Source organism: Rhinoraja longicauda, chromosome 10 (assembly GCF_053455715.1).
Source record: "Rhinoraja longicauda isolate Sanriku21f chromosome 10, sRhiLon1.1, whole genome shotgun sequence".
Taxonomy (NCBI): domain Eukaryota; kingdom Metazoa; phylum Chordata; class Chondrichthyes; order Rajiformes; family Arhynchobatidae; genus Rhinoraja; species Rhinoraja longicauda.
The window spans coordinates 45,710,155-45,735,588 of NC_135962.1; the positions used below are offsets into that span (position 1 = coordinate 45,710,155).

The following is a 25,434-nucleotide window of genomic DNA, read 5'->3' on the forward strand; positions in this document are numbered from 1 at the left end:
GACCTGCTGAATTACTCCAGGATTTTGTGAATAAATAGTGGTCGAGATAGTTGTGGGAGTTAGTGAGTTAGTAATAGACATCAGTCTATCTACGGTGATGGAGACGGTGAGATCAAGAAAGGGGAGGGAGATGTCGGAGATGGTCCAGGTGAATTTGAGTGCAAGATAGAAATTGGTGGTGAAGTTAATGAAATCCATGAGTTCTGCATGGGTGCAGGAGGTAGCACTGATGCAGTTGTCAATGTTATCTTATTGGAAGAAATTCAACTCTAGAGCATTGAAATCACCCCTGAATATTCTTTAATCAGCTCGGTGTACGCATCTGGCATCTTAAAATTATTTGGTGCAGTTTTGCAAAATAATTCATCTAAGGCCATTCTAAGAAAACTCTCCAACCCAACGGAAATAAAGAGAGAATGAACTAATTCTTCCTAAATATTTAATTTTTAAGAGGGGTGATGAGGTCGACTCTTTGTGTGGGAGGTCAGATGGAATTAACTTGATCAAAATCAAAAAGGAATCAGTGGTGGAAATAATGGAATAGTTTAGTCAAGCTTGAAAAAGTAATGAACAACATTTTTGCCAGCTAAAATAATGAGGTGTTAAAGTGACCCATTTAGATAAACAGATTAAGTATTTCCAATGAAAACAATGGAGCTATTAATCTGGTTAAGTGTTCATTGTGTGTGTAGAATATAAAGCTCTAACTTCAAATGGAATGACCCTGTTTTTAGGTTAACTCTGCATTATGCTACATGATAGGTATATGGCTGTGCATAAAAGTCAGGGGGCTGATGTTGATGTTACATAGGAAACTGCTTAACAGACCCGAAGTCAATGGAAATAAATGAAAATAAATCCACTTGATTTACACCTGTAGTCAAAAGTCTTATGGTAAGTAATTACACCCTAAAACATATGAAAATTATTTGGAAATATGTTGATTTATATATTGCAATTATAAAACCATAAGACATAGGAGCAAAATTAGGCCATTTGGCCCATCGAGCCTGCTCCGACATTCAATCATGGCTAATTTACTTTTCCCTCTCAACTCTATTCTTCTGCCTTCTCCCCTTAATCTTTGATGCCCTTACTAATCAAGAACCTATCAAATTCAACTTTAAACAATACCCAATGTCTTGCCTTCACTGCCATCTATGGCAATGTATTCCACAGACTCACTATCCTCTAGATAAATAAATACCTTCTCCTCTACATTCTAAATTAAATGCTGGAGTAACTCAGCGGGTCAGGCAGCATCTCGGGAGAGAAGGAATGGCTGACGTTTTGGGTCGAGACCCTTCTTCAGATATTTGTGATACCTTTGATTTGTACCAGCATCTGCAGTTATTTTCCTCCGTTCTAAATTATCTCAATTATCACTTGGAAATGAACTGACAACTTTATTCTAAATAGCTGATAACAATTAAACAGTGAAATCAAAGTAGAAAATGTTTGAACTATTAGCAGGTCTCTTTGTGGCCTTCCCCTGACTTACAGCGATCGGACCATAGAGTTGTACATATAAGAAAATAACTGCAGATGCTGGTACAAATCGATTTATTCACAAAATGCTGGAGTAACTCAGCAGGTCAGGCAGCATCTCGGGTGAGAAGGAATGGGTGACGTTTCGGGTCGAGACCCTTCTTCAGACTGATGTCGGGGGTGGGACAAAGGAAGGATATAGGTGGAGACAGGAAGATAGAGGGAGATCTGGGAAGGAGGAGGGGAAGGGAGGGACAGAGGAGCTATCTGAAGTTGGAGAAGTCGACGTTCATACCACCGGGCCGCAAACTGCCCAGGCGAAATATGAGGTGCTGCTCCTCCAATTTCCGGCGGGCCTCACTATGGCACTGGAGGAGGCCCATGACAGAGAGATCAGACTGGGAATGGGAGGGGGAGTTAAAGTGCTGGGCCACCGGGAGATCAGTTGCGTTAATGCGGACCGAGCGCAGGTTTTCAGCGAAGCGATCGCCGAGCCTGCGCTTGGTTTCGCCGATATAGATAAGTTGACATCTAGAGCAGCGGATGCAATAGATGAGGTTGGAGGAGGTGCAGGTGAACCTCTGTCTCACCTGGAAAGACTGTTTGGGTCCTTTGATGGAGTTGAGGGGGGAGGTAAAGGGACAGGTGTTGCATCTCGTGCGGTTGCAAGGGAAAGTGCCCGGGGTTAGGGTGGTTTGGGTAGGAAGGGACGAGTGGACCAGGGAGTTGCGGAGGGAACGGTCTCTGCGGAACGCAGAGAGGGGAGGGGATGGGAAGATATGGCCAGTGGTGGGGTCCTGTTGTAGGTGACGGAAATGTTGGTGGATGATATGTTGGATCCGCTGGCTGGTGGGGTGGAAGGTGAGAACGAGGGGGATCCTGTCCTTGTTGCGAGTGGGGGGATGGGGAGCAAGAGCGGAGCTGCGGGATGTAGAAGAGACCCTAGTGAGAGCCTCATCTATAATGGAGGAGGGGAAGCCCCGTTTTCTGAAAAACGAGGACATCTCGGAAGCCCTAGTCTGAAACACCTCATCCCGGGCGCAGATGCAGAACTCACTGACTTCATACACTTCACCTCCAATTTCCATCCTGCCCTTAAATATACCTGGACTATCTCTGACATCTCCCTCCCGTTTCTGGACCTCACCATCTCCATCACAGGAGAAAAACTAGTGACGGACATTTATTACATTTATTACAAGCCCACCGACTCGCACAGCTATCTGGACTACACTTCTTCCCACCCGGTCCCCTGCAAAAAGTCTATTCCATACTCCCAATTCCTCCGTCTACGCCGCATCTGCGCCCGGGATGAGGTGTTTCAGACTAGGGCTTCCGAGATGTGCTCGTTTTTCAGAAAACGGGGCTTCCCCTCCTCCATTATAGATGAGGCTCTCACTAGGGTCTCTTCTACATCCCGCAGCTCCGCTCTTGCTCCCCATCCCCCCACTCGCAACAAGGACAGGATCCCCCTCGTTTTCACCTTCCACCCCACCAGCCAGCGGATCCAACATATCATCCACCAACATTTCCGTCACCTACAACAGGACCCCACCACTGGCCATATCTTCCCATCCCCTCCCCTCTCTGCGTTCCGCAGAGACCGTTCCCTCCGCAACTCCCTGGTCCACTCGTCCCTTCCTACCCAGACCACCCTAACCCCGGGCACTTTCCCTTGCAACCGCACGAGATGCAACACCTGTCCCTTTACCTCCCCCCTCAACTCCATCAAAGGACCCAAACAGTCTTTTCAGGTGAGACAGAGGTTCACCTGCACCTCCTCCAACCTCATCTATTGCATCCGCTGCTCTAGATGTCAACTTATCTATATCGGCGAAACCAAGCGCAGGCTCGGCGATCGCTTCGCTGAACACCTGCGCTCGGTCCGCATTAACGCAACTGATCTCCCGGTGGCCCAGCAGTTTAACTCCCCCTCCCATTCCCAGACTGACCTCTCTGTCATGGGCCTCCTCCAGTGCCATAGTGAGGCCCGCCGGAAATTGGAGGAGCAGCACCTCATATTTCGCCTGGGCAGTTTGCGGCCCGGTGGTATGAACGTCGACTTCTCCAACTTCAGATAGCTCCTCTGTCCCTCCCTTCCCCTCCTCCTTCCCAGATCTCCCTCTATCTTCCTGTCTCCACCTATATCCTTCCTTTGTCCCACCCCCGACATCAGTCTGAAGAAGGGTCTCGACCCGAAACGTCACCCATTCCTTCTCTCCCAAGATGCTGCCTGACCTGCTGAGTTACTCCAGCATTTTGTGAATAAATAGAGTTGTACATCATGGAAACAGGCCCTTCGGCCCATCTTGCCCTCGCCGACTAACATGCCGCATCTACACTGTCCCACCTGCCTGATTTGGTCCCTATCCCTCTAAATCTATCCTTTACAAGTAGCTGTCCAAATGATTTTTAAACTTTGTGATAGACTTGGCTCAAATACCTCCTCTGACAGTTTGTTCAATACACCTACCACCCTTTGTGTAAAGAAGTTGCCCCTCGAGTTCCTATTAAATCTTTGCCCCCCCTCACCTCAAACCTATGCCCTCTGGTTCTTGATTCCCCTACTCTGGGTAAAAGACTGTGCATTTACACTATCTATTCCTCTTACGATCTTATACATCTCTGTAAGATCACCCCTCCAAGGAATAACTTATTCACCCAGAGAGTTGTGAACCTGTGGAATTGTCTGCCACAGAAGGCAGTGGAGGCCAATTCACGGGATGTTTTCAAGAGAGAATTGGATTTAGCTCTTAGTGCTAACGTAATCAAGGGATATGGGGAAAAGACAGGAAACGGGTACTGATTTTGGACGATCAACCATGATCATATTGAATGGTGGGGGGAGGGGGGGGGAGGGGAGGAGGGAGAGGGGAGTGGGAGGGGGAGGGGGGAGGACAGGGTGCTGCACCAATGTAGGAGAGGTTTGGGCCCAACGGGTCCACTTGGTCTAGTGATCCTATAAATATACGTACGTACAACCACATTGTTCAAGTGCATGTCAAGTGTGCTGACTAGTTTGGGAATGTGAAACCCAGAAGCCAAGACAAAGCACATTTTTAATTGTGATTGCAAATTCCAGCCTGCGAAATGGAACTCAACGCAATTCCACCTACCACATCTACACCACCCTTCAGATTTTGCCTTCATGTCAATAAGGGAAGTCTTTGATTCAACTATTTGCTCAGAATGGGCTAAGTATTTCAATGTGCCACATTGGCCCAACATAAAAGAAAATTACACCTATCTTTTAGTTGCCAAAAATCTCTTCACATGTGAATGCAAGAATACTTCATATATTTTCATCTTCCAAGCCTACCGGACTGATTTCTTCTGTTACTATGGTTACCAACTTTGAGTTCAAAACCTTTTTGAGAACTTATCGTTGTGTTAGCAACCAGAGCATGAAGCCAGTTAGTTTGAGATATTTCTAAGATGTGATAAGGTGCTGCATAAATCCAAATCTATTGCTTGTGATTTTTTTACTTCATTGTTAGCGTGCTAAAAATGCAGGCGATGGTTACATTGGTCATCCTCATTGAAGCTCTTCATCTGGTGCGGAATCGTTCTATTGCATCATTTTTAAGTTTAGTTTAGAGATACAGCGCAGAAACAGGCCCTTCGGCCCACCGAGACTGCACCGCAAACTAATGCTGTCCTACACACTCGGGACAATTTAAATTCTTACCTATAAAACCTGTATGTCTTTAGAGTGTGGGAGGAAACCGGAGCACCCAGAGAAAACCCACATGGTTACGGGGAGAACGTACAAACATGGTGCAGACAGCCCTAATCGGGCAAAATTGAAAGATGCTCTGTTCGTAATGCAGTAAATTTTGCGATCCCTAATTCTAATAAATAGGGCGCAGCAGTAGAGTTGCTGCTGAGCAGAGACCCGGGTTCGATCCTGACTACAGGTGCTGTCTGCACCATGTTTGTACGTTCTCCCCGTAACCATGTGGATTTTCTCTGGGTGCTCCGGTTTCCTCCCACACTCTAAAGACATACAGGTTTTATAGGTTAATTGGGTTCGGTAAGAATTTAAATTGTCCCGAGTGTGTAGGATAGTTGTGAAGGCTTCACCTGGAGTATTATGCCCAGTTTTGATCTCCTTATTTAAGGAGAGAAATGCATTGGAAACAGCTCCAAGAAGATTCACAAAGTTGATTACTGGGATGGAAAGGCTGTCTGACAAAAACAATTGAGAAGGTTTGGCCTATAGAAGTTGGGAGGTCATGTTGCAGTTGTATAAGACGTTGGTGAGACCATTCAGGGCACCACATTATAGGAAAGATATTGTCAAGTTGAAAGGATTCAGATATGAGTTGCGAGGATGTTGCCAGTACCAGAGGGTCTGAGCTATAGTGAGAGGTGATGAATCCGTGGAAATCTTTGCCACAGAAGATGGTACCATGTTTACATTTTCTATTGTGCTGCAGCAAGTAAGAATTTCATTGTTCTAGCTAGGACACATGACAATAAAACACTCTTGACTCTTTTGACTCGTGGTGGAGGCCAAGTCATTGGGTATTTTTAAAGGTATTTTGATAGGTTCTTGATTAGTAAGGGTGTCGGCATGGCAGCGCAGTGGTAGAGTTGCTGCCTTACAGTGAATGCAGCACCGGAGACAGGTTCGAACCTGACTACGGGCGCTGTCTGTACGGAGTTTGTACGTTCTCCCCGTGACCTGCGTGGGTTTTCTCCGAGATCTTCGGTTTCCTCCCACACTCCAAAGACGTACAGGTTTGTAGGTTAATTGGCTGGAGAAATGTTTAAAAAATTGTCCCCAGTGGGTGAAGGATAGTGTGCGGGGATCGCTGGGCGGCACGGACCCAGTGGGCCGAAGGGCCTGTTTCTGCGCTGTATCTCTAAATCTAAAATCAAAGGTTGTGGGAGAAGGCAAGGGAATAGACAATAGACAATAGGTGCAGGAGTAGGCCATTCAGCCCTTCGAGCCAGCACCGCCATTCAATGCGATCGTGGCTGATCACTCTCAATCAGTACCCCGTTCCTGCCTTCTCCCCATACCCCCTCACTCCGCTATCCTTGAGCTCTATCCAGCTCTCTCTTGAAAGCATCCAACGAACTGGCCTCCACTGCCTTCTGAGGCAGAGAATTCCACACCTTCACCACTCTCTGACTGAAAAAGTTCTTCCTCATCTCCGTTCTAAATGGCCTACCCCTTATCCTTAAACTGTGGCCCCTTGTTCTGGACTCCCCCAACATTGGGAACATGTTTCCTGCCTCTAATGTGTCCAATCCCCTAATTATCTTATATGTTTCAATAAGATCCCCCCTCATCCTTCTAAATTCCAGTGTATACAAGCCCAATCGCTCCAGCCTTTCAACATACGACAGTCCTGCCATTCCGGGAATGGGGTTGAGAAGGAAATATAGATTAGCCATGATCGAATGGCGGAGCAGACTCGATGGGCCAAATGGACTAATTCTGCTCGTATGTCTTAAGATCTTATGATATTTTTGCTGACGTTATTCTCCTTCTAGTTCAACAAATGAAACATGTGCAATTCAGTTGTCTAGTTGATGTTTTACAAATCTCCTAACCTCCAGAACTCAGCCTGGTGGAGACTGGATAATGGGGGCGATTTTACTTTTTATTCCTTTGGTCAGAGGAAGTGGGCAGTTGTTCAGCATTGCCGACATCTGAAGATTCTTCAGGAGGGCGTGCCCTCGGAAAGCGTCTGGACCAGATGGTGTACCTGGTCGAATTCTCAAAACCTGTGGCAACTGGCTGGAGTTTTTGCAGATATCTTCAACCTCTCATTGCTGAGATCTCAGGTTCCCCCTGAGATAACAGTGCATCAATAATACCCAAGAAGAGTAAGGTGACATGCCTCAATAGCCACCAACCAGCAATGCCCGTGCTGATGAAGTGCTTTAAGAGGTGGTTATGTCGCATATTCAGTCCTACCTTGGCAAGAACATGGACCCATGACAATTTACCTATTGATAGATCAATGTGAATGTGATCTCACTGGCTCCCCACTCTGCACTGAACCTCTCGGATAATAAAATCACATGTGTCAGGATGTTGTTCATAGACTACAGGTTGGCGTTCAACACCATCATCCCCTCCAACCTTTGACCAAGTTCAGAGAACTTAGTAACAATTAGTACAAATTGGCAATATCACTTCCCCCTCAATAATCATCAGCACAGGGAAACCTCAGGGCAGTGTGCTCAGTCCCCTGCTCCACTAACCCTATACCCATGACTGTGTAGCTGAATGCAGTTCCAACTCCATCTTTAAATTTGCCGATTACACCACCGTCGATGGACGAGTTTGGGGCATTGATGAGTCAGAGTTTAGGAGGGAGATAAATTGTCTGATTGAATGGTGCCAGAACAACAGCCTTACTCCCAAGGTAGACACAAAATGATGGAATAACTCAGCGGGACTGGCAACATCTCTGGAGAGAAGGAATGGGGGACATTACGGGTCGAGACCCTTCTTCAGACTGAAGAAGGGTCGCGATACGAAACACCACTCATTTCCTCTCTCCAGAAATGCTCCCTTCCCCGTTGAGTTACTCCAGCAATTTGTGTCTATCTTCGGTTTAAACGAGCTCCTGCAGTTGCTTCCTAAACCTTACTCCCAATGTCCCCAAGGAGTACCCAAGGAGCTGATTGTTGACTTTAGAAGAGGAAGACCAAGGATCCACAAACCTATCCTTATCGATTGGTCGTTGGTGGAGAGAGTCAACAAGTTTCTGGGCATGCATATCTCCGAAGATCTGTGCTGGACCCAGATCATTAAAAAACTCAGAACAAAAGCTCATCAGAGAAAGCCTCTACTTCCTTACAAGACTGAGGAGATTCAGTAGGTCAACGAATACTCTCTTGAACTTCTACAGAGTATATTGACTGGTTGCATCACAGCTTGCTTTCAGTAGCTCGAACTCCCAGGGATAAAGGAGATTACAAAAAGCGGTTGGCATTGTCCGATCCATCATGGGTACTGACCTCCCCACCATTGAAGGGATCTATAGGAGGCGCTGCCTCAAAAAGGCAGCCAGCATCAATAAGGACCCAGACCACCCTGGCCAGACTTTCTTTTCATCCCTGTCATTGGGAAGAAGGCACAGGAGTCTGAAAACTGTGACGTCCAGGTTCAGGAACAACTTCTTCTCAACGACCATCAGGCTATTGAACACCATGCCTCCAACCAAAGTTCGAACCATACAATGTCTTGGTTGCTCGAGGGACTTTGTGCTTTGGTTTGTTTTGCACGATATTGAGTTTTAAAAAAAATTATCAAACTTTTTTGTTTGTTTGGTTATTATGTTACCTATGGGGTACTATGTTAACAAACCAGTTATGCTGCTGCAAGTACGAATTTCATTGTCCCGATTCGGTCCATGCAAAAATTAAATACTCTTGACGCTCTCAACTTGCCTTTTTTAATTCTCGAATTATTTAGTTATTTATTAGGCAAAACTCGACAACACATGTCTGTATTTGAAGTAAGTATGGAGAGCTTGGACATCTTTAAAGAGGTTTTATTTGACTTGAAATCACTTAACAGAGTGTTAGAATCAGGCAGCGTGAAAGCAGGCCTGTTGGCCTAACTTGTCCGCACTGACGAACAGTCGACATCTGACATATTAACCTATTACAAAGCAAACCTACAAACCAAATTATGTCTGTCAACTCTCAATATTTAAATATTAGCTGTAGTTTTTAGAAGTGACTGCATCACTTTTCACCCAGAAACACGTGTTTTTGGGACAGTGCGGATGGAGACTGGTCAAGCGGCTGGGTTCATCACTCTCCCAACAAAGAGGACATTCTTGACATTGTGCTCAACAATTAGCAATAAGAAAGGTCTGTTAAATTTAAGCTGCATGGGCATCGACATCGGCATTATTTCAATTCCTGTAACTGCAGAAGCTTCTGTTCCTTTCTCATCAATATCCAGTACAGCCTCGTGAACCACCTACAAGAACAAGGAGCCATGAATTCTGATTAACAGCAGAGGGATGTCATTTTACAGGTCATCTTGTTTTCTAAACACTATTATTTAATGCGATTATAATCTAAAGATAGAGAACTGTGAAAAAGGACACTTCCAGATTCGGGGACAGTTTCTTCCCAGCTGTTATCTGGCAACTGGATACTGGAGACCAACAAGTGGAGGGTGGTCTTGAGCTGCTATCTGCCTCTTTGGAGACCCTAGGACTATCTTTGTTTGGACTTTATCATGCGCAAAATGTTATTCACGTTATTCCCTTGAACATGTATCTGAACACTGAGGATGGTTCGATTGTAATCAAGCTTTGTATTGGCTTTCCACTGACTGGTTAGCATGCAACAAAAGCGCTTCGCCCTTCTTCAGTCTGATTGTGGGGTGGGGAAGAAAGAGCTGGAAGAGAGGAGGGTGAGGACAAAGCCTGGCAAGTAATAGGTGGATACAGGAGAGGGGTGGGGGTGGGGGGGTTGATAAGCATGTGTTTGGGCAAAGGCCGGAAATGAAAAGACAGAAGGTGTGAAACAAAAGGATAGAAGAGTTGCAAAAGGTGAAGCTAGAGGAAGGATGAGTTGCAAAGGGTGAAGCTAGAGGAAGGGGAGAGAGAGAGAAGGGAAATGGGAATGGATCCATGCGGGGCACAGGAGAATGGTGGGATGTGGGAAGGAGTGTAGGGGAGGGGGGGTTACCTAAAATTGGAGAACTCTCTGTTCATATCATTGGGTTGTAAGGTACCCATGTGAATATGAAGGTGTTGTTCCTGCAGTTTGAGTGTGGCCTCACTCTGGCAATGGGGGAGGTCCAGGGCAGAAAGGCCAATATGAAGTGGGAAGGGGGTCAAAGGCCTTGACGGACTGAGCACGTGCCCGGCCAGATCTATGCTTGGTCTCACCGATGTACAGGAGGCCACATTGGCAACACGGGATGCAGTAGATGAGGTTAGATGAGGTGCACGTGAATCTCTGTCTCGCCTGTAAATACTGCTGGAAGGAGATGAAGGATCTGTTTAGGACAGCAGGAGGGAAGTCGTGTTTACTAAAGAAAGAGGACATTTTGGGGATGTCCTAGAATGAAAAGCCTCACCTCGAGAACAAACGCGACAGAGATGGAAATTGAGAGTGGGGGATAGCGACCTTGCAAGAGGCAGGTTGGGAGGTAGTATAATCCAGATAAGTGTGGGAGTAGGTAGGTTTTATAGTAGATGTTGGTCAATAGTTTGTACCCTATGATGGTGACAGAGAGAACAAGAAAGTGGTAAAGTTTGTGACATAAAGCCCAACTATTACATGCAAATTTAAACATTTACACCATCCCCATATATTGAATGGCATTTCCCAAACTTTTGAAGAAGGATCTCGACCCAAAATATCACCTATTCCTTTTCCCAGAGATGCTGCCTGACCCGCAGAGTTACTCCAACTTTTTGTGTCCATCTTCGGTGTAAACAGCATCTATAGTTCCTTGGATAGACGCAAAACGCTGGAGTAACTCAGCGGGACAGGCAGTATCTCTGGAGAGAAGGAATGGGTGACGTTTCAGGTTGAGACTCTTCTCGACTCAAAACGTCACCCGTTCCTTCCCTCCAGAGATGCTGCCTGTCCCGCTGAGTTACTCCAGCGTTTTGTGTCCATCTTCGGTGTAAACCAGCATCTGCAGTTCCTTCCTACACATTTTCCCAGACTTTTTGTTGTTTTCTGACAAATACATTCTATGTATGTAATTTTCCAGTTGTTTACCTTTGATACTTTCAATGGAGTTTCAGATATTCCAGAGAAGTTTGCATGGTTATTAAATGCATCGTTAAGACCCATGGCCCTCAGCAGGTTATTGAGCTGGTAGGATGTCCTCAGTGACAGTTTTGGGAGATGCACTTCTGCAGAACTATCACGAAAAACATCAAACAAAGATATTATTCCACCTCTTACCTTCTCACTTCACAGTTAATTTTTTTAAACTTTTAACTGAAAATGGGGTTAGGATATCATCCAAATAAATGAAAACAAAAGATAAATCCCGACCAGCATGGTCCATAAGCCGCTGGAAAGCCTGTGCCGCGTTCTTCAAACCGAAAGGCATACGCAACCATTCGAACAACCCGAACGGAGTGATCGTGGCAGTATTTGGTATGTCTTCCGGACATACAGGAATCTGGTGGTACCCCGCACCAAATCAATTTTGGAGAATACCATGGCACCTTCCAGCCCAGACGAGAAGTCCTAGATGTGCGGTATGGGGGTAGCGGTCTGCCGTGGTGACGGAGTTAAGGCATCGGTAATCTCCACATGGTCTCCACCCCCCAGATGCTTTGGAGACTATATGCAACGGAGAGGCCCACGGGCTGTCGGACCTACTGACAATGCCCATTTGTTCCATCTTCTGGAATTCTGCACGCGCCACCACCAGTTTGTCCGGCGGCAACCTCCGGGTTAGGATGGAGAGATAGATCAGCCATGATTGAATGGCAGAATAGACTTGATGGGGCGAATGGCCTAATTATACTCCTATTCCTTATGACTCTCGGACCTTAGGAAGCTAGTGGATGTGTATGCTGCTTCTTTAGACTGCACGAGGAATCCAGCAGTGGGGGCTGTCACCACTGTTGGCAATGGGTGCAAGAAGCTACCATCGTGTGAAGCCCAGTGCTGGGAAATGGAACTTCCAGGGATATATTTGGGAAATCTATGATACAGGCACCAAAGCTCCAGCTCCATTATTTATATTCAAAAGGATCACAATAACATTTTAGATAAACAACCCCCCTTTTCTCCCCTCTATTCCCTGTGCCTTACCTGCAGGCACACCCCTTTCTGCCATTCCCCTTTTCCCCCCATCCCCCTTCCATCTATATTCCATCCTCTGACTTCACATTTCATGCCTCTTCTATCCTTATTTCCTTCTCTCACACAATTTGGCTTTTCATCTCCGGCTTTTGTCCAAACATCTGCCCATCAAGATCCCCCCCCCCCCCCCCCCCACTCACTTATATCCACCTATCACTTGCCGGGCATTGTACTGTCCCCAATTGTTTCTGTCCTATTTTCACACCTTACACTTCTTTATCTATGTATCTCCCTCTCCCCTGAGATCAGTCTGAAGGGTCTCGATCTGAAACGTCACCCATTCCTTCTCTGCAGAGATGGTGCCTGTCCCGTTGAGTTACTCCAACATTTTATGTCTATTTCCAGCTTTGTTCCATCGACTACAATCAGTCTGAAATAGGGCCCCGACCCAAAACATCACCAATCCATGTTTTCCAGAGATGTTGCCCAACTGAGTTACTTCAGCATTTTTGTCTCTTTTTGGTATACCAGGATTTACAGTTCCTTGTTTCTCGAATTGTTGACTTCAAAGTTGGGGGAAAGTTTAATGATTCCGAAATTATGCTGCATGAGGAATTAAAAATAACATTCTCTTAACGTGAAAAACATTGGCAAGATCAGAATTTATTGTTTAATCCGTATTTTCCTGTTGTTTCTTTCTCTTGCCCCTTGTTTTCCGTGAGTAACTGCAGCTTTCAGACTGTTGATGGGCAAGACCTTCCATGGTCAGATTGAGCAATAAAGCTTCACCATATCCTCAGCATAAATTATTCCCTAATCATGTATCTGCACACTGTGAATGGCTTGATTGTAATCATGTGTTTTCCTTCAGCTGACTGGTTAGCACGCAACAAAAAGCTTTTCACTATTCCTCGTTACATGTGGCATCAAACTAAATGAACTAAACTCAATTTTATTAAAACATTTAGCCTGCCTCCAATGCAATCATTTAATCAGTATTTTACATTTTCTGTGACCTTTCAAGTAACAATTCTATCTTACTCCTGTCAAAACTAGCCAGAGTATTCATCTTCTGTTGTTGACGTGTAATTAATGATTGCTCTTAAGACTGCAATTCATGGATAGTGAACTATCCTGTCCTTGAACTAAAGTCATGAGTTCCTAGCTACATCCATTTTTTGATTTCCATTATTTAAGCCAGTGACAATGAATGCCTGTATATGTTCAAGTCATGGTAGCGTGTGATGCACAGGGGAAATTGGAGGGGATGGTTTTTCCATGCATCTGCTGCCCTTGGACATTTATGTGGCCAAACGGTCCAGAAGAAGCCTTAGTGAGCTGCCACTGTGCACAATTCAAGCAGGAAACAATAGAGTACCTTTTGACAGGTTCCTGATTAGTATGGGTGTCAAGGGAATATGGGGGAAAAGGCAGGAGAATGGAGTTGAGAGGGAAAGGTAGATCAGCCATGATTGAATGGCGGAGTAGACGATGGGCCGAATGGCCGAATTCTGTTCCTAGAACTTATGAACTTGAAGGTACACTAGAAAAGATGAGTGGAAATTTAAGCTGGCAGATGAACTATTTGGTAGCACAGAACCCATGCAGTCAATCGAAAGATATTAGAATGGTATTGTTAAAGATTCTTTCTCTTCTCCTTTGAGCTCAAATGATCACCCAACATTTTGACAGCTGGAAAATAATAATTACACTTGATTTAATTTCATTTAACTTACCGCCAGACCAATAATTGTAACAGGGGTTCAATATTGCTGAGAGTCATTTTTTGTCCCACCTCTGCTAATTTCCCAGGATCTGGTAAAATCAGCAGCAGGGAAGTATCTCTTTGATATTGAATTAGAATTATATGACTAGAGAGAACATTAGCATAAATGCTCATAAACATTCCCATCCTCCTCATCATTTGAACTTTCACCGTTGTTCCGTCATCAACATGAAAATCAGCTTCATAAGTGTTGTGGATGTCAAAGGGCTTCAACCAGTTGCCTGTAGAAATCAAAGAGATAATTACATTCAGCAATGATCCTTTTTTTTCAATCAATTTGCATGACCATGCAACATATGTGGCAAGAAAATAGATTGCATATGTCTTTGGTGCACTATTTCTGGTCATTAGAAACGGGAAATCACCAAAAGAAAATTTACAAAACTGGGACACCACACATTTAAGAAAGTATTTTCATTATTTATGCACTTTAAAATATGTCCAGAACCAGGGGACACAGTCTAAGAATAAAGGGGAGGCCATTTAAAACTGAAGTGAGAAGAAACTTTTTCACCCAGAGAATTGTGAATTTGTGGAATTCTCTGCCACAGAGGGCAGTGGAGGCCAATTCACTGGATGAATTTAAAAGAGAGTTAGATAGAGCACTAGGGGCGAGTGGAGTCAAGGGATATGGGGAGAAGACAGGCACAGGTTACTGATTGTAGATGATCAGGCAGTGCTGGCTGAAAGGGCCAAATGGCCTCCTCTACCCACCTATTTTCTATGTTTCTATGTTTTTATGTTGAACTCAACTCACACCTGTCACACTCTGCTGTTCGCTTGTCTTCCTGTGGAAAAAATACCAATGAAGTAACCTTTCATAAAACATATTTATAACAATTCAAAAGGAAGCCATTCAGTCCACCAGATCCTTGCATGCTCTCTACAGAACAATCTCATCAGTTCCATTCTCCCCAGTGCATTTCCCGGTAGCTCTGTATCTTAATCTCGATTGCATATCCATTATTTACCTTTTAATTCTTTTTGACACTTGGCCACACTAAAGTATACTTTCCAACAACCATTCAACTGACCATCGTGCCATTGGGATCTGGGAAGAAACCAGAACACTTGGTGGAAATACAAGTGTTCCACAAAGTTATGAGGCTACAATACCACTGGGTTGCCATGGAAATGAGATCAAATGGAGGGAGGGTGCATAGGGTGGAACCAAGAAAAGCAGAAATGGGAGGATAGAATATCTTGATGGAATATTTTGCGACAATGAATCAGCGAGACAGGAAGCATCTCTGGATAGAAGGAATGGGTGACGTTTCGGGTCAAGACCTTCCTTCAGACTGAGAGTCGGGGAGAGGGAGACACGGAGATAAGGAAGTGTAAGGTGTGAAAAGGAGACATCAAATGAGATGGGGCTCAAGGAAAATGTAGAATAGATCATTGTTAGTTAGGAGAAGGTGACAATGAAGCAGAGATTAAATTTAATCAGGGAGGCAGTGAGACTGGTTGGAGGACTAGGAAGCGGGAGGGGTGGAGAGAGAGGGAAAGCAAGGGTTTACTTGAAGTTAGAGAAGTCTATATTCAGACCGCTGGGGTGTAAGCTGCTCAAGCGAAATATGAGGCGCTGTTCCTCCAATTTGCACTGGGCCTCACTTTGACGGTGGAGGAGGCCCAGGACATAAAGGTCTGTATGGGAAGGGGAGGGGGATTTAGCAACCGGGAGATCAAGTAGGTTTAGGTGAACTGAGCGGAGTTGTTCAGTGAGACGATTGCTGAGCCTGCACTTGGTCTCGCCGATTTATAGGAGTCCATATCGGAGAGTCATCGGAGAGCAAGGAAGCAGTGATGGAAATGGTGGGGGTACGCAGGGGGATGGCGTAACTCTAGTTTTCAATGTCCAGCTCGGGTTTAATGAGAACTGCAGAAAATTGAGCTGTTTATCACTTTATTCAACTCAGACGCAAACGATTTGTTAACTGCCACTGTTAGCACTTGTTAGCCAGTAGTTAACAGGTAGTAGTTATACAATGTGTCATCAATACATCGATCCACATTCCTCAGTAAATGTAATTGTGTTTTGACCATGTATTAATGACACCGCGTTCCTTTGAATAAAATTCAAGGGAGAATTTCTTAAACTCACTGTCAGGGCTACCGGACCGCGAGCACGGGCTCAGGTAAAGTCACGTTATTTTATTATTCCACGTTATTTTATTTCCCGCTCTGCCGCTGTGCCTCTGTGCCTCTCTGCCGCTGTGCCTCAGTTGTTTCAGTTAAATTTTAATGGATGGGGAGAAAATTAAATAAGTAGTATCAATAGTTTTTTCCAGCCTAAATCGTGAGTGGTGAACATTTTATTGTGGGTGGTTTTATTTAGCAAAACCATAGTGCAAGCGGAAATAATTAATTATATATCACTACCAAATTTTATTATATATCACTATCAAATCACTATCAAATATCTATAAATTTCAGATTCGTGTACCCCTGTGAAAATGAGCATACTGAGATACTTTGAAAGACAGCGTCTTCAGATCGATGAAGAAATAAATGATAATGAAAACACTCAGCCAGAAAAGAAGGCAAGATTACTTGAAAATGATAATGTAACTGATGCAGCTGTTTCGCCTGATGCTGCTGCACGTGAAGACATTTCAAAAGATATTGAAAAATGTGATCTTCCAGACTGTTGGACACAAGAAATGTACTTAAACAAAAAGAAAGAATATCCCTGGCTAATTGTTAAAAACAGAAAACTAGGATGTAGTGTATGCAGCAAGTGACATCTTGGACTTGAACGAACACAAGGAATTCATTTGTCTCGTGAGTGGTGCAGTGTTAATGTAGTAGGAGTGAGTGATGACGAAGCAAAACAGTTAATGAGTTTAAGAAAAAAGATTTTTAAGCAAAAAAAGAGAAGCTCATATCAGATGCCAAAAAATCAATGAAACAGCTGAAAAAAAAGCGATCAAAAATGTAGTGTATATGTCACTGAAAAAGGACGAAGCAAAAACAGGTCGAGATTTTAGAAATGTATATAATATTGTACACAAAGGTAGGCCCTACACAGATATGTCTTCTGATATTGAACTGCAAGAAAGAAATGGCATTGACTTAGGGTACGTTCTACACTCTTGTAAGTCATGTGCAGGTGTTTCTCACCACATCGGGAACCAGATGCGAAAGACAGTGGTGGAATATATAAATTCAAAACAATCTAAAATGTCTATTATGATTGATGAATCTACTACTATTAATGGGAAAACTGTTCTCGTAGTCTGCTTGAGAGCAGCAGTCGGTGAATCTTCCCAACCTATATCATTCTATTTTGACTTAGAACATATGAAACTTGGTGCAAATGCAAAATCTATATATGATGGGGTTCTAAGTTGATTACAAAGAGGTGGTTTTTCAATACAGTACCTAAACGAAAATGTGATATCACTTGAAACTGATGGTGCATCAGTAATGTTAAGACGAAATGCAGGGGTCGCAAAACTATTTCTTAATGATTTCCCTAATGCAACTGTTTGGCACTGTGCCAGTCACAGGCTTGAACTCAGTGTAGGTGACGATGAAGTTGCAGCTTTGAATCATTTTCAGATATTTTGTGATAAATTGTATTCCTTATATCATAGGTCTCCTAAGAATCAGGATGAGTTAACTGCATGTGCTGAGGCTCTTCACTGTCAACTGTTGAAAATTGGTCGTGTTTTCAGTGTGAGATGGGTTGCTTCGTCTTACCGAACTGTAAAGGCAATGTGGCAGTCTTATAAAGCTATTTGGGAGCATTTTGGAAAAGTACGCTGTGATGCTTCAAGATCTAGTGCAGAGAGAGCAAAGTACGAGGGGCTGAAAAAAGTATTAGAGTCATCAGCTTTCGTAAATAATTTGGGCTTGTTGATGGACAGTTTGCTAGAGTTGTCTGAACTGTCACTGTCAAATAGAGAAGCCTGGAAAATTTTATACTCAAGTGGAGAAAGCAACAAGCCAGATGATATTTAATGGAATAAATTTGAGAGCTGACAAAGTACCTACTATACATAGACAACAGTTTTTGAGGAGTTTGGTCAATAATATGAAATCCAGGCTGCTTGAATCTACAACAGCTTCCAATGATAAATGTAAAAAGTTAATTAACAAGTCGAAATATTTAGATATTAACAATATTCCAGAAGATTCACTTTTTACCTTTGGGGATAATGATGTAGAAGAAATGGCAGAACAATTTGGCTTAAATGGTCGGCTTTGTGTCAGAGCCTTCAGAGAATTCAAGGACTCTAAAGGGAAGATAGTTTCTGCAGATTTTCAGCAGCTGGTAACGGCTGTAAATACAATTCCGGTATCAACAGCAGGATGTGAAAGAAGCTTCAGTGGCATGAATTTCTGCATGTCACCACAACGTGCAAGACTTCAAACTGATCATCTCTCAACTCTTCTATTTATTAAGTTGGTGGGACCTCCTCTGCAAAATTCAACCCCGAAGAATATGTGGGTTCCTAGTGGCAGAAGGCATGCTGAAGAAACGGCATGCAGAAAGAAAGAGGAGGTGACAGAAAAAAAATGGAGATTATATACCATTATGGAACATTTTGTAATGTAAACACAGAGAGAGAGAGAGAGAGAGAGAGAGAGAGAGAATGGAGAGAGAATGGAGAGAGAGAGAGAGAATGGAGAGAGAGAGAGAGAATGGAGAGAGAGAGAGAGAGAGAGAGAATGGAGAGAGAGAGAGAGAGAATGGAGAGAGAGAGAGAGAGAATGGAGAGAGAGAGAGAGAGAATGGAGAGAGAGAGAGAGAGAATGGAGAGAGAGAGAGAGAAGGGAGAGAGAGAGAGAGAGAGAGGAGAGAGAGAGAGGAGAGAGGAGAGAGAGAGAGAGAGAGAGATGCCAGACAGCAGCTATTACATATAATACACAATAAACTATATTATAAATACACAATAAACAAGTTATGCATTCTTGTACTCTTACATGGGTATGACCACACATAAAAAAAAACCCCTCCCCCACCTTCCTTCCCAACCTCATCCTCACGAACCTTAGAGTACCCCTAGTTCTTAAAACCCATTTCCATCACTGCAAGGAAGGTAGTCGGAGAGTGAGGTGTTTATTTTCTCTTTTACATGACCTGATGTGCTTCTATATGGTATGATTTGCCTGGATAACCAACATCATCGATCTATGAGTCTGATCATGTCTTCTCCCAAAGAAACTATGACCTGAATGAAATGAAAACCAAAAAGAAAGAAACAAGCAGTCGCAGCGGAAAACCGTTTGATGGCAGAAAAATGAGTGGCTGAAGTTACAAGAAGGGTAAAGCTAATATCAGGAGGGTATTTTTACGGCGATAGATTGATTCTTCATTAGTATGGGTGTCAGGGGTTATGGGGAGAAAGCATGAGAATGGGGTTGATACATATGGGGTAAGATATCTATCTAAGATATCTATTCTGTAGAATGGGATAAGATAGATCAGCCATGATTAAATGGTGGTGTAGCGCTCGATGGGCCGAATGGCCTATTTCTGCTCCTATCACTTAAGAACTTATGAAGATGGACACAGGTGTGTATGTGTGTGTGTGTGTGTGTGTGCGCGTGTTTGTGTGTGCGCGTGTGTGTGTGTGCGCGTGTGTTTGTGTGTGCGCGTGTGTGTGTGTGTGAGTTATTGTATTTCTCAACTCCTTTCTCTCTCTTTTATTCAATCACACAAATGTTCCGATGCAGATGAGTTTCTTATCAGATGTACCAGGGAACAATGAAATTCTTTGTTTAGTTCATAGTGTAATTGAGATTTCCTAACTCGGAGCCAGTCTTTCACCTTGGAACAGCTAAATTAAATAGAGAATACAGATTTGACAAAAAAAATCAAAAGTTTGCTTTCGATCGATCTCTCAAATAGCTAAAATGAAATAAAGTAGTTGGCTTGAAGCAACATTTCTCACTTTCATGAATATTAACTTTAATATTTCAAATCATTGCATTCTGATACCAAACCTATCCTCCAAGAACATACTGTCATTTAGAAACTGCCCAACTCGAAATACAGAAGCTGTATCAAAGTCCTTAACTTATTTGTAAAATAGACTAGCTTGAGGAGAGGTCAGGTCAGTCAGCGTCTATGGAGGAAAATAGACCCCTAGTGTATCTTCTGCTCATTATGATAACCTCTGCCATCTAGGCCTTTAATGATTTTCTAATGGTAACAGTTAGTCTCCAATTATTTCATCTAAACCTGCATGACTAAAAAGCTTGTACACCTCTATCTAATCTCTCTCAAGTTTTTAACGCCATTTAACGTAAGAGCTGATTTTTTTTCCCCACTGGAAACATCTTAGTACAACTGCTCCATTTTGTCCCACAGATTCTGCCTGACCAACTGAATTCTCCAGCAAGCTCTTTTGTTCAATATTCCAGCATCTGCAGTCTCTTGCATATCTTGCGTCCCAAAAGATCATAAAATCATGTGATAGGAGCAGCATTAGGCCATTTGGCCCATCAAGTCTACTCCATTCAATCATGGCCGATCTATCTCTCCCTCCTAACCCCATTCCTCTGCCTTCTTCCTGTAATCTCTGACACCTGTCCTAATCAAGAATATATCTATCTCTGCCTTAAAGATATCCACTGACTTGGCCTCTACAGCCTTCTGTGGCAAAGAATTCCCAGATTCACCACCCTCTGACTAAAGAAGTTCCTCCTTATCTCCTTCCTCAAAGAACGTCCTTTAATTCTGAGGCTATGACCTCTAGACCTAATGGAAACAGCTTCTCCACCTCCATCAAACGATGTGTATTTAACATTAAAAAAGTCCACTTACCTTTAAAAAAGATATAGTTGAGAAGCAGCATCACTGTATCGCGAGGAAGGGGCTCTTTAACGAATTCTGGAATTTTGCCATTTGTTTTATTTTTCAAGTAGGTGTTAATCTGTTCCTTTGCATTTTGTGGTTCTTGGAAATTAATATTCTTTATATCTGCATTATAAAATTGCTTGCTTTCTTGAAGGAACATTCTTTTCACATTTAGTCCCTCCTGAATATGCAGGGAGTTCCCTATTTTCAGTGTACTATTTTCATTGGTTAGTTCTTCCAGAAGATATTGGAACAACTCACGCACTGCTCTTTCTCCATTGTGTTCCATCTCGTTGTACGCGAGGACCTGCATCAGCTCAGCTAGAGTGTTCTGCCTGGCACCCAAAGACAACATGCTGAGGGCAGCAGAGATGCTTAGAGGAGAGAAGAAAATATTCTTGGACGCTGTTCCTGGTTGAGAGGCAATCTGCCTGAAGAGACGCATTGCAAAATCTGTATTTGCACCCGCAGATCTAAGCATGGCCAAACGCGTGTTTGGATCATGTATATTGGGTGATGTAGTCTCCCCAGTGACTAATTCACTGTAAGGCACGGCGACCAACAGCAAAACAAAAGCAATCAGCTTCTCCATTTTGAACCTGCAAGGTAAAACAAAATCAAACCTGCAACATATTATTTGAGATTGTTTTTAACTTCTGACCAACCTTCATTTTAGATTCTCTCCAGAGCTCACAGTGAAACCTTCTTACAACCACAAATTAGCTAAAGTTCTGACGAAGTTCGGTTGTTGTTCCTTAGGTCTTAAAAAAAAATTGGTTTACATTTACTTAGCGTTGCATATTAAGAGCCTGCTCAGAATTTCGGGGTCCTACCTTAAATGAAGAAACCTGTTCGGATGTGGCAACTCAACCAGATCAAGCATATTCTTGCTGTCCAATGGCAATTTATACTGTAGCAGTTGCACATGAGTTACACATTAATCAATAGCATGATCTTTGGCTCATCAGTTATCTTTGTTTAAACAATATACTGGAGCTGCAAATACCTCTCTGTGTCCAGGCAAATATCCCTTGAAGGATCTTGTAACATCTGCTTCAGGTATTGCATTTTGCATGAAGAAAAATAGTCTTGGTGAAACAACTTGCCATATCTTATATACCCATGCCCCCAAAATCATGATGTCAAATAAATTGTAAATCATATATTTCTGGATAACATTCAAGTTTTATTGTTGATTTACATGGTTCAATGCGGGATTTATTTGTAGACTACAAGTTGCTGATACACAATTCAGATTGTAAGTGAATCTGAAAACGTATAACTGTTTTCTATTCCAGATGCACCAAGATTGAGAAGTACATTGAAGTTAGACACAAAATGCTCGAGTAACTCATTGGGTCAGGCTGCATCTCTGGAGAAAAAGAATACATGACATTTTGGGTCGACAATAGACAATAGGTGCAGGAGGAGGCCATTCGGCCCTTCGAGCCAGCACCGCCATTCAATGTGATAATGGCTGATCATTCTCAATCAGTACCCCGTTCCTGCCTTCTCCCCATACCCCCTGACTCCGCTATCCTTAAGAGCTCTATCTAGCTCTCTCTTGAATGCATTCAGAGAATTGGCCTCCACTGCCTTCTGAGGCAGAGAATTCCACAGATTCACAACACTCTGACTGAAAAAGATTTTCCTCATCTCAGTTCTAAATGGCCTACCCCTTATTCTTAAACTGTGGCCCCTTGTTCTGGACTCCCCCAACATTGGGAACATGTTTCCTGCCTCTAACGTGTCCAACCCCTTAATAATCTTGTACTTTTCGATAAGATCTCCTCTCATCCTTCTAAATTCCAGTGTATACAAGCCTAGTCGCTCCAGTTTTTCAATATATGACAGTCCCGCCATTCCGGGAATTAACCTAGTAAACCTACGCTGCACGCCCTCAATAGCAAGAATATCCTTCCTCAAATTTGGAGACCAAAACTGCACACAGTACTCCAGTTGCGGTCTCACTAGGGCCCTGTACAACTGCAGAAGGACCTCTTTGCTCGAGGGGGTCGAGACCCTTCTGCAGACCCTCCTTGAGAAGTATATCTATACATATTAAATAGTCTTATGCCAACATCTGTTTAAAAGTGAATAATTGTTCTTAGATAGTACATGGGTTCACTATCATATGTAGAATTCAAGAATTATCACAGTGCAGAAGGATTTATTCACAAAATGCTGGAGTAACTCAGCAGGTCAGGCAGCATCTCGGGAGAGAAGGAATGGGTGACGTTTCGGGTCGAGACCCTTCTTCAGACTGATGTCGGGGGTGGGACAAAGGAAGGATATAGGTGGAGACAGGAAGATAGAGGGAGATCTGGGAAGGAGGAGGGGAAGGGAGGGACAGAGGAGCTATCTGAAGTTGGAGAAGTCGACGTTCATACCACCGGGCCGCAAACTGCCCAGGCGAAATATGAGGTGCTGCTCCTCCAACTTCCGGCGGGCCTCACCATGGCACTGGAGGAGGCCCATGACAGAGAGGTCAGACTGGGAATGGGAGGGGGAGTTAAAGTGCTGGGCCACCGGGAGATCAGTTGCGTTAATGCGGACCGAGCGCAGGTGTTCAGCGAAGCGATCGCCGAGCCTGCGCTTGGTTTCGCCGATATAGATGAGTTGACATCTAGAGCAGCGGATGCAATAGATGAGGTTGGAGGAGGTGCAGGTGAACCTCTGTCTCACCTGGAAAGAATGTTTGGGTCCTTTGATGGAGTTGAGGGGGGAGGTAAAGGGACAGGTGTTGCATCTCGTGCGGTTGCAAGGGAAAGTGCCCGGGGTTAGGGTGGTTTGGGTAGGAAGGGACGAGTGGACCAGGGAGTTGTGGAGGGAACGGTCTCTGCGGAACGCAGAGAGGGGAGGGGATGGGAAGATATGGCCAGTGGTGGGGTCCTGTTGTAGGTGACGGAAATGTTGGTGGATAATATGTTGGATCCGCTGGCTGGTGGGGTGGAAGGTGAGAACGAGGGGGATCCTGTCCTTGTTGCGAGTGTGGGGATGGGGAGAAAGAGCGGAGCTGCGGGATGTAGAAGAGACCCTAGTGAGAGCCTCATCTATAATGGAGGAGGGGAAGCCCCGTTTTCTGAAAAACGAGGACATCTCGGAAGCCCTAGTGTGAAACACCTCATCCCGGGCGCAGATGCGGCGTAGACGGAGGAATTGGGAGTAGGGGATAGACTTTTTGCAGGGGACCGGGTGGGAAGAAGTGTAGTCCAGATAGCTGTGCGAGTCGGTGGGCTTGTAATAAATGTCCGTCACTAGTTTTTCTCCTGTGATGGAGATGGTGAGGTCCAGAAACGGAAGGGAGATGTCAGAGATAGTCCAGGTATATTTAAGAGCAGGATGGAAATTGGAGGTGAAGTGTATAAAGTCAGTGAGTTCTGCATGGGTGTAAGAGGCAGCACCAATGCAGTCGTCGATGTAGCGGAGGTAGAGGTCGGGGATGGGGCCAGTGTACGTCTGGAACAGGGATTGTTCGACGTACCCAACAAAGAGGCAGGCGTAGCTAGGGCCCATGCGAGTGCCCATAGCCACGCCTCTGGTTTGGAGGAAGTGGGAGGAGTCAAAGGAGAAGTTGTTGAGGGTAAGAACCAGCTCTGCTAGGCGGAGGAGAGTGTTGGTCGATGGGGATTGGCTGGTTCTACGGTCGAGGAAGAAACGGAGGGCTTCGAGACCATCCTTGTGGGGGATGGAAGTGTAGAGTGACTGGACATCCATGGTGAAAATGAGGGAGTGGGGGCCTGGGAACCGGAAGTTATCCAGGAGATGGAGAGCGTGTGAGGTGTCTTGGACGTAGGTGGGGAGGGATTTGACCAGGGGGGATAGGATGGAGTCGAGGTAGGTAGAGATAAGTTCGGTGGGGCATGAGCAGGCAGAGACAATGGGTCTGCCGGGACAATTGTGTTTGTGGATTTTGGGTAGGAGGTAGAATCGGGCCGTGCGGGGCTGGGGAACTATGAGATTGGAGGCACTGAGGGGTAGTTCGCCGGAGTTGGTGAGGTCGGTGATGGTGCTGGTGATGAAGGTCTGGTGTTTATCGGTGGGGTCATGGTCCAGGGATAGGTAGGAAGAGGTGTCTGATAGTTGTCGTCTGGCCTCGGTGCGGTAGAGGTCAGCACGCCAGACTACCACAGCCCCTCCCTTGTCAGCGGGTTTAATTATTAAGTCCGGGTTGTTGCGGAGTGAGTTGAGGGCTGCACGTTCAGGAGGGGAGAGGTTGGAGTTAGTCAGGGGAGTGGAAAATTTGAGGCGGCCGATGTCACGCCGGCAGTTTGAAATAAAAAGTTCTAGTGGGGGTAGTAGGCCATACTGGGGGGTAAAAGTGGAGGGGGTCCGTTGGAGACGGGAGAAGGGGTCATCAGTGGTGGGTCGGGACTCCTTGCCATGGAAAAAGGCTCGGAGGCGGAGGCGGCGGAAGAAGAGCTCCACGTCATGGCGGACGCGGAACTCGTTGATGTGGGGGCGGAGGGGAACAAAGGTAAGGCCTCTGCTGAGGACCGACCGTTCGGTGTCTGAAAGGGGAAGGTCAGGGGGGATGGTGAACACCCGGCAATGGTGGGGGTTGGGGTCGGATGGAGGCAGGTGG

General features: G+C 44.6%; 1 protein-coding gene across 1 annotated transcript in view; it reads right to left on the reverse strand.

Annotated features, from left to right (window-relative positions):
• The window catches only part of LOC144597527 (uncharacterized), a 55,138-nt gene extending 33,324 nt beyond the window's left edge, over positions 1 to 21,814 (reverse strand). The window contains exons 1-6 of the mRNA XM_078407007.1: positions 21,683 to 21,814; positions 20,817 to 21,448; positions 13,992 to 14,262; positions 11,212 to 11,356; positions 9,263 to 9,445; positions 7,267 to 7,420 (exon numbers count right to left, since the gene is read on the reverse strand). Of these exons, the coding sequence (XP_078263133.1) occupies positions 7,267 to 7,420; positions 9,263 to 9,445; positions 11,212 to 11,356; positions 13,992 to 14,262; positions 20,817 to 21,448; positions 21,683 to 21,732 (1,435 nt within the window). The 5' untranslated portion in view covers positions 21,733 to 21,814. The remainder of the gene's footprint in view (positions 1 to 7,266; positions 7,421 to 9,262; positions 9,446 to 11,211; positions 11,357 to 13,991; positions 14,263 to 20,816; positions 21,449 to 21,682) is intronic.
• Positions 21,815 to 25,434: the final 3,620 nt, after the last annotated feature.